Source organism: Thamnophis elegans, chromosome 2, assembly GCF_009769535.1.
Source record: "Thamnophis elegans isolate rThaEle1 chromosome 2, rThaEle1.pri, whole genome shotgun sequence".
In the NCBI taxonomy this organism is placed as follows: domain Eukaryota; kingdom Metazoa; phylum Chordata; class Lepidosauria; order Squamata; family Colubridae; genus Thamnophis; species Thamnophis elegans.
Genome location: NC_045542.1, coordinates 26,511,901 through 26,522,690, shown reverse-complemented (window position 1 = coordinate 26,522,690; position 10,790 = coordinate 26,511,901). Strand labels below are relative to the sequence as shown.

Here is a 10,790-nt window from a genome sequence, read left to right as displayed (position 1 = left end):
TGGCATTACTGTGGCATAAAACCACTTCCTTTTTGTACTTTTGATTGTAGGTGAGTTTTAGGAATGACAATTGGACTATGCCAGTTTGGGGTGTGCATGGGGGGGGGGGAGGTACTTCTAATTTTTAAGAGAGATAATTTAAGCAAGGAGAAAATTGGATATGCTGTTCTCCGTTTAGAAAATCACCTTATTTCTCAATATTAATTAAAAGCTATCCTCATCTACACAGGGGGTGGGGAGGTCCAATCTAGTGGAATAAATTCGTTGGAAAATGTTGTAGTGTTTAGAAAAGTTTATGCAAGTTTGTGTGCGCCCTTCTAATCCAGCAGACTAGTTTTTAAACACGATTAGCGCTTTACAGCAGCAGACACTCAGTCGGAGTATGTAGGATGTTGCCTTCCTGTTATTTTTCTCATATAAGGAAGATATTCTGAGTGCGTGTTTAAGTGCAAAGTTCTCGCGGCTGACAAGCAGACCCATTTGCAGTTAATTTGACAACCAAGTGTCTTTTAAAGCCCCCGATTACTGTACTCGCAGCACTCTCTTTAATCAAAGTGGAAAAAAACTAGAGAGCCGCAACTTTAATTAAAACTAAACCGCGCGCGTTTAGGAAGCCACGCCTCTTTCTCTCCCCCTCTCATTAAAGCGAGTGCGGCCAATCCCCCGCTTCCGCAGGATCCGATTCGGCCAATCAGCGACTGAGAAAGACGGCGGCTTTGAGAACGGTTTAGTGGGGCATGGAGGCAGCGGCCGGACTCCTCCATGGCAAACAAAAGGCGGCCAGCGGCATCGGTAACTGGGACGGAAAAGCTGATCGTAACGAGCCCGGCGAGGCGGAGCAATAGACGAAGAGCTGCTGTTGAGAGTGTCCAACCTGGCGGGAGTCCCTGTAGCGAAAACAGAACGGAGGGTGAGAAGCCTGCGGAGGCCCCCCTCCCCCCCTTTGTGCAATGTGGCTCCTCTGCCTGCGCGTCATCCTGAGCAAAAGTATAATTTTGCACAGGGTTCCGTGGTTTATTCCCAAGGAATGGTAGCGGGTTTGGAACGCAGCTCCCACCGTCCCAGGCCAGCTGGGACTAATGGGAAGTGTAATCAGAAGCATCTGGACGTAGCCGGAAGGTTGGCGGATTGGGTACCACATTTAAATCCATACTTACTTTCCCCTTCCCTGTTGAGGATCCGTTCCTAATTTATAATATATGTTTCTCATTATTTCCAGAATTTTTATACTTTTTCCTACTGGATCTGCAGGACTTTTAAATAGGGAGTTAAAGACATTGCACTTAAACACGCATTTATTACAACTTAAGAAAAATAAAGTTCTTACCCTGTGGGTTTGCAAGGATCTCCAACAATATATTTTTATATGAACTACAAAATGAAGGGGTTTTTTTTCAGTTTCTTCTTCAGGAACATTAATTCTTATAGAACATAGCTTGAACTGTACCTCCCACTACCAATGATGTACCTCCCACTGTAAGGAGGAAAAATGCTATAACAAAACAGTGCTCTCTGTTCCCAACCCTCCAAAGGCAATCAAAGGATATTGTGCTAAATGGCATCAAAGATTTCTGAGAAATCAAGCAGTTCCAAGAGAATCACATTATCCTTGGTTTTGCCAGATGTTATCCATAAACAAGATTAATATTTTGGTGCCATGCCCAGGCCTGAAATGGGCTTAGATAATCCTTCTTTAGAACTATCTGCAATTACAGCCCCACCACCTTTTTAACACACTACCAAGAAAGGGGTGTTTGGCACAGGTTAATCAGAATTGCTGGTTTAAACAAGGCAGAATGCATAATCTGGTCTTCTAATGATGCATTTCCCAGCTTCATGAACAAATACTTAGTAGTACAAGCTTTCACTATTTGCAACTGGGGGAAGCTGATGTCACACACAATCCTGTCCTCTGTAACACAGTGGAGGGAACCAGGCAATCCTTTCTCATCAGAACTTGGTCATCTGGCATGGAACTCAAAACATTGGCAGCAATTTTGGTCACCAGTTGCCTTGATAATTTCTTATAACTTCCATAGTTTCCTGTTACCAAAGCTCATAAAGTGGGTATTCATGTCCATTTTGAGTAGAAGTTTTATATTTTTCCATAGAAAGATCTTTGTATAAGACACCAAAGAGAACTCAGGTGAACAGATCACGGTTGCCTACTTTCAATTCTCCTACAAATGAAATTGACATGCAGCAAGAAATCTTTTGGGATCCTCAGTCACCTACAACATATAAGCTAGGTAATTATGGTTATTCATATTTAAAATGTTTTCTAACTAATTTATCTTTCAAAATGTGTTAATTTATCTTTCACAAACCCTAGAACATCCTAACTGTATATATGATGCTGAACCATACTAACCTGTATCTATTAAAAATAACTGCTCAGAAGATAGTTTATTTATTTATAAATACTTGAGCCCATTTTCCATTAAACATTTCCAAAATGGTATAACTATATATATAATTTAATAATGTCCATGCTATTGTCTATGAGCAGGTTGTCAAAAAATATCTGCAATTAAATATGCTTGTGTAGCCTTTTAAAGACTTTACTAGTCTATTCTTGGGCTCCCATCTTCCAATGTGAAGTGGGTCAACTTTGTGGTAGAACCTTATTATAAAGCATTCTCACCAGTTTGTCCTGCCAGGAGCTGAGCTTGTTAAGTTTGCCAAATAGAAACAGTCCTTGCTTTCTTTTTGGATTTTTATTGTCCTTTTTCTAAGGGGTTTGTAATGCTAAATGGGAGTTTTATGCTAATTCAAGTTTTATAGCTGCCCACCTGATATTGGTAGCACCCACAATTAAAATAGGAAAATGAAAAAAATTATGTTATTTGATTTGTTCAATGATCCATTGTTTTGTTTCCTTGGCCGCTCACCATTTATGAGAAGTCCTCTTCAACACCAAAGTTCAAAGACATCAATATTTTTTCTATCCTACTTTTTCAAACTTTTCTTCTATAAAATTTCACAGGGAATACCATTACTTGCACTATTTTCATCTTTGCAGGTATAAACACATCATGGCATCTAGATTGGCTATTCTACCTTGTGCTAGTGTGTAACATATTTCTTGAATGCTTGGTGCTTTATTGTTGTCTGTAGATCCTAAAAGATAGAAAGTGTGATGTCTTCATTGTAAGTTCTGATTGTTGTATCTGTTGTCCTTAGTGTGGCTATTTTTAATATTTAATTTTTGTCCTATTTTTGTCATTCTTGAGTTTAATGTATTTCTTAATTGAGAAACTGTGCTTATACATTAGCCAATCTTGGCCTGCTTTTGAGGTAGAAGAGTTGTCTTATTCCAATTCAGCAATTTCTCTTTTTTTTAGGCAACAGTCAAAAGAAACTGATAGTTGGTAGACATACAGTCGAGATCTCAGAGATTGTTAATAGAATTGCTCCTCAGGTAATGATTTTCTTAAGATGCAACTCTATAAATTTGGCATTTTGGTCTTTTTTTACATACATTTATGTCTGATTAGATCAGCCTACGTGTCCAATAAAAAATAAACAGCTTACTTTGAGAAAAAAAAATAGTCCCAAAAGTGTTTTTTCAAAACTCTTTCAAGTGCAGATGGACTGCTGAATCTCATCCTAATGGATTTGTTCTCTATGTTGTGCAATGCTTTGTTTCAGTCCATCTTTCAGTCCACCTGCATTTGAAAGACAAAGGTCACTCTCTTGAAGACAGCAAAGTCCACATTCTGGACAGAGAGACCACTGATTTGAAAGAGGGATAAATGAGGCCATCTATTTTAAAATTGAACATATTGAGGGGGAGGGACATGACAACACCTATCTCCTGTTCACACCACAGTCCTTTCAGAGTTCGAAGAAGGTTCCACAATCCACATCCATTTGCACTTTGATTTAGTTTGCCCTGAGGAAACAAACCACCAAGTGGTCTTAGCTACTCTCAGAGTATGATAATGACTGACAGTCACATGACAGCAGTCCTTCCCCACTATTCAGTCAGAACTAAATGAGCTTCTTGGATGAAGCGAAACATCTTCAAGAAAAAAACAAACTCTACTTGCCTTTTTAAAAAGCACCTTTGGGAAAATCGTCACCTGGATGACTGAGAATCTCCATAGATATTTAACCAGTGTTTGTTAAATTCTTTGTCTAAATAACCTTTTTTCACAATTATAAATTGCTTCCTTTATCCAAGGATATGCTTAAACTACTGATTAAGATTATCAGATAACATTCACATCCTGATCCTTCTGAATGTGAGGTATTTGGCTTTACCTTAAGATGACAGTCTTTAGAAAAAAAACATTTGTTTGAATACATTGAAATTTAATTTTCATTATATGAATACAGAAAATAAGTCATACGAATTCAGGGTAGTAGTGCAAATGTGCTTTGCCATGTTCCCCTTCTCCCAGTTAGTGCTAACATTAAAAAATAGAATGCTGGTTAGCTGATGCGGTTCCAGATTGGCAGTGGACTTTCCATGCTGTTAAGGATCTTAGCAGTGCCCCAGTCCTGCCTGTTTTGACATTCTGCATTCAGCAACCACTGAATTATGAGATGTTGAAATATAAGGGGGTTTATTGAAACTCTGGTTAGAGGATTGCTTCTGCCATAGAACCGGATAGTTGTGATAGAACCATTTTTGCGGTTTTTATGTTCTCCAAAGAGAGTAGAGGGCAGCACCCCAGTTTATACTTCCTTTTACCTAACCGTCGATCACTGTGGGAAACACTATGGTCTCTGAAGGCCTAAGAAGTTCTTTTTTGTAACTGGACACATTAGGAGACTTTGGCTGCATGTGTCTGCTATTTTACAGTTGCCCATTGAGTATGAGCACCAAGAAATACAGTTGAGGAGCTCTGATCCTGATTGATTTCAGGGAAGGGAAACAGACTGTGCTGCTTCTGCAAACGTAGTAAAATCATTCCCTACTGCAGGGGTGTCAAATTTAATTCATTGAGGACTGCATCAGGGTTGCATTTGACCTCTGGGGCTGGGGTGGACGTGGCCAGATTGATGTTACTCATGTTGGTGGTGCCTGTGGTGGCCCAAGCACTCTGCCAGTGAAAACAGGCTGCTGATTTCCATTTTTGGCTGGGATGACTTCCTACAGCCCTCTGCCAGTGAAAACAGAGGTCGTGTGGCCCTCATGAGCTCCATTTTCACTTGCAGAAGCACCACGGACCAGTCATTCGCTATTTCCAGGGCAGCCCCGTGAGACAGATCTAAGCACTCTGTCAGCACATCTGGCCGGAGGCCTTGAGTTTGAAACCCCTGCCCTACTGCTTTTGAGATCAAGGATTGCTGGCTTGGAGGAGATGAAGGAGAAGGATGGAAGATTTCTCTTCCTTTTTCCTAATAATGATTTATGGGTTATTTTCTATTCGATGGATAAGGCAAACGCTCTTGCTACACTCTCTCCCTCTCCCTACACACTCTATCTAAATTAGATAGATCCTGTTACTTTTTTAATCACCTGGGTCCCCGAAAGGTGACTCTGTACCCCAGGAAATCTAGCCAGATGGAAAGAACACATTGGCTTATATCATGGAGAGGTTCAAGAGATGGAAATATGTTCAGTCTGTATGCGTGACTTTTGAGAAGATACTTCTTGGATCTTCATTTTTATAGCCAGAGTAGATTGCTCATTCAGTTGTTTAGGTGCAGTGGGAAGAGATATCTCCTTGGACACAAAGCACAAGTTTCCTGGGCACTGGCTTATCCCAGGGCTCTCCTTCCCTCAGACCTTTAAATAGTTTAAAGTGAGAGCCAATGGAGGAGGAAGATCATGAAGTGGTCCTTCAAAATGATTTTTCTTTCCAAGACAAGGCCTGTAAGATCCTTGTCTCCAAGGGGTTCCAGTTCCAGTCCATCATGTTGGAACCAGGCTAATCCAAGATTTCCCATGAATGTCAGGCTTGGTGGAAAGAATTTCTATCCCAGATGGGAAAAGATCACCCCCCCCCAAAAAAAAAGCTGACATTTTGTTCTCTACATAGAAATCTGCCTATCCTCCATTTTTTTTACATTGTCCATCCTGTATAATAAGTTAATTCCATGTAATTGTATTAAAACTAATCACTTAGCTACTTTGAGATTAGGTTTGACAGAAAATTGGGATATAAATGTCTGAAAATAGCAGTGTCCACAACAGAACATGATGATGCCAGAATAATTATATATGTTCAAAGATATATTTGCAAAAATGTCATGATTATGTATCCTAATATCTGATACAGATACGTAAAATGAAGCATATGTGTTGTAATATCATCATGCATGTTTGTCATTTGCCCTCCTGAGGACAATCACTATTGAAAAATTCAGAAAATACTTTTAGAATTCATAACACTGAGCTAAATTAGATAGATACTTACTGTATGTCCATTTAATCAAACTGATAATGTTTATTCTTACTATTTAGGATGAAAAACCTGCCTGTTATGAAGGATCTCTTCTTGGGCTATGGATTGGCAAAGATGCAATTCCTTGTACTCCTGGAGTAACAAAAGCACGATCTAGAACAAAAATAAATACTGCAAGGTATGTTGGAAAACTTGCTGTTTGATTTTTGGAATCACAAAACCTCTATGTAGGAAAACCAGAGAACAGTTTGACGTAGTGGTAAAGGTGTTGAAAAATGCAGAACTATTTTTAAAAAGTTAATTTTTTGCAGGAGTTGAATCTTGTTGTGATATGATTGATCCATCTTCCAATAATTATAAAATGAGCTATTTCCAAATACCTTATGTTGGTAACATTTTTTTCCATTGCTTGTTCATGTAGAGATCATCAGTTAAAACATGGAGAAGAGGAACTTATGAAGTTAGCAAAGCAGTTTGATAAAAATCTGATTGATGCAGTCCAGGAACAAAACGTTTTGCTGCCAAATTCTATCCATGTTTCATCAGCAGCAAAACCATCAACTGACCATCATATCCAGGTCCAGAGAGAAGATCGTTGGCAATTGCTGAGTGAACATCCTGCAGTTAACTCTACTTTGTCCCATGGAAGTCTTAAGGATAATGCTGGGACAGCTAAGAGTCCCAAAAGCAGTAGCCAGAAATCCATTGATCTAGATGCTGAAGGGGCACTAAATGATCTTTTTGATTGTTCTACCCAAAAGTGTAGTGGCCGTTTGAGCCAAGGTATATTAAACAGTTCCTTGATCACTGTTGTGCAGGATAAGGGTACTTTGCTGGAGGCAGAGCAGCCTTCGGTTGAACCTCAAGGGCAAAGTGCCATGCATCTTAAACAGCATTCAGAATTCCTTCTAACTCAAAAAGCTAGGACAACTTCTGCACAAACATTTTCAGGTGCAGAGCTTTCTAACAAAAATCGTGTCAATACTTTCAGTGATGACAACTATGACTGGGATGCTGATTTGTTAACTGATGATTCACTTCTCATGCAAATTACTCAGGAGCCCAAATTGATGAAGAGTGCAGAAGATGTTCTTATTTCTGAGGAAAAGGGGGAATCAAAAAAAGGGACTGTAAATTCCAACAAGCCGCCTATCGCCCAGGCCGGAGTTTATAATTCTTCCAATACCATACCAGTATCATGCGTTACCATGTCAAACCAAAATTTTCGGACAGAAAAAGTCAAGATTATTCCTTTTCACGAAGATAGCTCATTAAAAACCAACAAGGTGGATTCATTTTCTAAAACTAGGCAAAACAACACTCCGGTCTATAATTGTACTTCAGTGAAATCTGAACATAGGAATGTGCCTCATGGCCCTTCCCATCTTAAAAGTGCTACAAATATTATTTCCGAAAAAAGATCTTCAATTTCAGATTCCGATCTTCCTAAATTATCGACTGGGAAATTCAAAAGCCAGGTGCATGGCACAAGCTACAATGCCTCAGTTGTTTCTGCCAATAAAAACCATCATGATCGAAAGATAGCAGCCAACCAGGGAATCTCTGATTGTCCACAACAGACATCTGTGGCAAAGAAAAGCATGTTTTCATTTGATGATTGGGGCGATCCCAAGTTTTCAGATGAAGTTCTAGAATTGTTTTGTGAATCTAATACCTCTTGGGGCACCCACTGTGATGACGATGATGATGACTTGCTTTATCAAGTTTGTGATGATGTAGAAAGGAAAACACAGAGTCAAATGGATATGAAGGAAACTGGAAAAATGAAATCAATGGCAAAGAGTACTTCCAATTTGGCACTGAGCCTTTGTCAGCCAGGGACCAGTCAAGGGCTTTCCATTTGCCAGCAGACTGAGAAGAATTGTACAGGCAGGAAGACCTTTTCATTGGATCTGCCCATTGTAATAAGGAAGAATGAAAATTCTGCAAATAGGTCTACAGTGTTTGAAGGAAGCTTTGCATCTGGAATTGGCATAGCTACTATGCCCAGTGTACAGATAAACAATAGTAGACAATGGCAGAATGGCCATGATGTGGGCAAAATAAAAACTAATGGCAATCAGTTGTCTTCTGAAAAATCCAAATATATGTTCAAAAAGACCAGTAGTATTCAAGCCCTTGTTTTGGACCATAAAAATGTGAATGTAGGCAGTCTTTCTGGAATTAACAAGGGGCTATGGGAAAGCAAGAATGCGCCAAATATTCCATTTAAGAAAGTCATGAATGGCAAGCCAGTTGTTAAGAGCATTGATTTTGCACCATCTGAGAAAGGTAGGTGTTGCTGGATTCTTCTAAGCACAGTTCTTATTGGTAAGCTGGTAAACCCTCTTCATTCATGAAATCCTCTGGGGAATCCCTGGATCTTTATAGAATGCACACTGGCACTGCAGCATTAGTTAAACCTGCTCTGTCATAGATAAGGTACTATATCTGAATAAAGACATTGTTAGATGAGATTAAGGATGCTTTTCAACCAATAATGAATTTCTGTTGATCAGTTAGACTTCCTGGCACACCCACTACTGGGGCTTGAATACAGAGATTTCCTACAAGTGAAGGGCACTTTGGTATCCTTTGGGCTTTATATTGTAAAATAAAACTTTTGACAAACTGCAGAAATCCCATAGGAGAACAATGTGGGTTCAAGTTTATTTGTGCTATATGAGCTAGTTCCTTCCTTTGTTTTCTGCATCGTGTATTTTTCTTTTATGATTCATCTGCCTGGCATTAATGCTTTCTATTCTGATCTTCGGATGTAGCTAGAGCTAATTTCATTTCATGCTTTTTTTTAAATCAATCCAATATGATATCAATTATTTAACAAGATTGCCAAAATCCATGTTTAGAAATGAAACAGTGTAAGTGATGCTTACAATTAATAGTTGAATTTTTAATAATTGTTCTTCTTACTCCACTTCCTTAGATTCTGTAAGTTTGTTCTTGAAGTGGGCAAGATTTTGAACTGCCCTTGATACAAGTGATTCCCCCCCTTCCCCTTTTACTTGGTAGACGTTTTTGCAAGAATTAGAGGGCAAGAGTTATTCTGGTATATTAATAAAGTTCCTCTTACTCCTGATTAATAGAAACATAAGGTTCCGAGTAAATGTGGCTACATCAGACCATTTGCCTTTTCTTTGCAGAATATAAAAGTACGAGGTGTTCTCAAGAAGAAATTGCACGAAAAAAGCAAGAAGCTCTTGAGCGAAGAAAGTGTAAAATGGAAACTTTGTTCAAAAATGCTGCACCTACCTAAGTACTTTTCAGTACAGAACAGTTAATGGCAGCTGGGCAGTGGAGCCATTGTCACTAAAATATATGTCTATATTGAAGAGTACTGCCAATTCCTTCACCTACCGCTGTCTTTATTCTTCTACAGAATGGCAGTATTAATTGCTTTTGAATTTCCTTCTTTCCTTCCTTTTTGGAAACACTTGTTTACAACTGTTTATTTTTTATTAATTATTTATTTGGACTTGGGATATTAGATCTATTTAACTGATATCAATTATTTTGTGATTAAACCATGCAATTGGCATTTATTATTCCCCATGAAGCATAATGTGTCAATTCTTACTTTGGAATGTTTCCAATATCCCAGTTTAATTATAGATCATTGGTCATTTAGTCCATTTCCCTTGCAACATTAGTCTTTAAATTTTGTAACGAACATTTTGTTTATTCTGAGGTTATAAATAACAACATTCCAAGCTTTAAAGTGCATACCAATAATGTAAACATTTAATAGCGAGCCTTGAATGTAACTCACAGCTTGGTTCCATTTTAATTTTATTTTTATCACTACATTACAAAGGACTGGTTCTGTAGTAAAAAGCATGTGAACGTTTTCTATCGTTTATTTATCATTGTAAATTATATATATGCTGTAAATTGTGATTAAACTGTCAGCAATTTCTCTGATTATACTCTTCTCTAATATGTCATTAGAACCTAGCCACCATAGTATTCTTACCTCTTCACAGAAATGAAAGTGATGATCTGCTCTCTGTTGGAAGTATGTATCAGTGTGTTGGTGACTTCCCAAGCCTTTCTATTCTGATTCCATTCTGTAGCTCACAGGTGTCAAAGTTGCTGCGTCACATTGCTGTCATATGATGTTCTGTGACATTTTTCCCATTCAGAGAGCTGGGGTGGGGGTGGCCTCCACATGACACATCCAGCTCGTGGGCCGCCATTTTGACATATCTGCTGTAGCTCAGCATAAGAAACAGAGGTCAGCGAGATGATAGCTAGTCCCTAATTATGGGGCTTACTCATCTTCAATAAGAAAAAAAATGTCTTTTTCTGCCTCATAAGACATAGGTTTGAGGATTGAGTTTCACACACTATTGACTTAGAAGCAATGCACGTCTTCTGATTTATAAAAGCTGCTCTAGTTTCTCACACTTTAGG

The 10,790-nt window shown here is 38.7% G+C and overlaps 1 protein-coding gene across 1 annotated transcript; it reads left to right on the top strand.

Moving 5' to 3' along the window:
• The first annotated feature begins 724 nt into the window (after positions 1–724).
• On the top strand, positions 725–10,221 carry ETAA1 (ETAA1 activator of ATR kinase). Its single transcript, XM_032208840.1, has 6 exons — positions 725–910; positions 2,112–2,249; positions 3,345–3,421; positions 6,419–6,537; positions 6,781–8,651; positions 9,521–10,221. Exons 1-6 carry the CDS (start codon positions 763–765, stop codon positions 9,631–9,633), a joined length of 2,466 nt encoding a protein of 821 aa, XP_032064731.1. The 5' UTR covers positions 725–762; the 3' UTR covers positions 9,634–10,221.
• Positions 10,222–10,790: the final 569 nt, after the last annotated feature.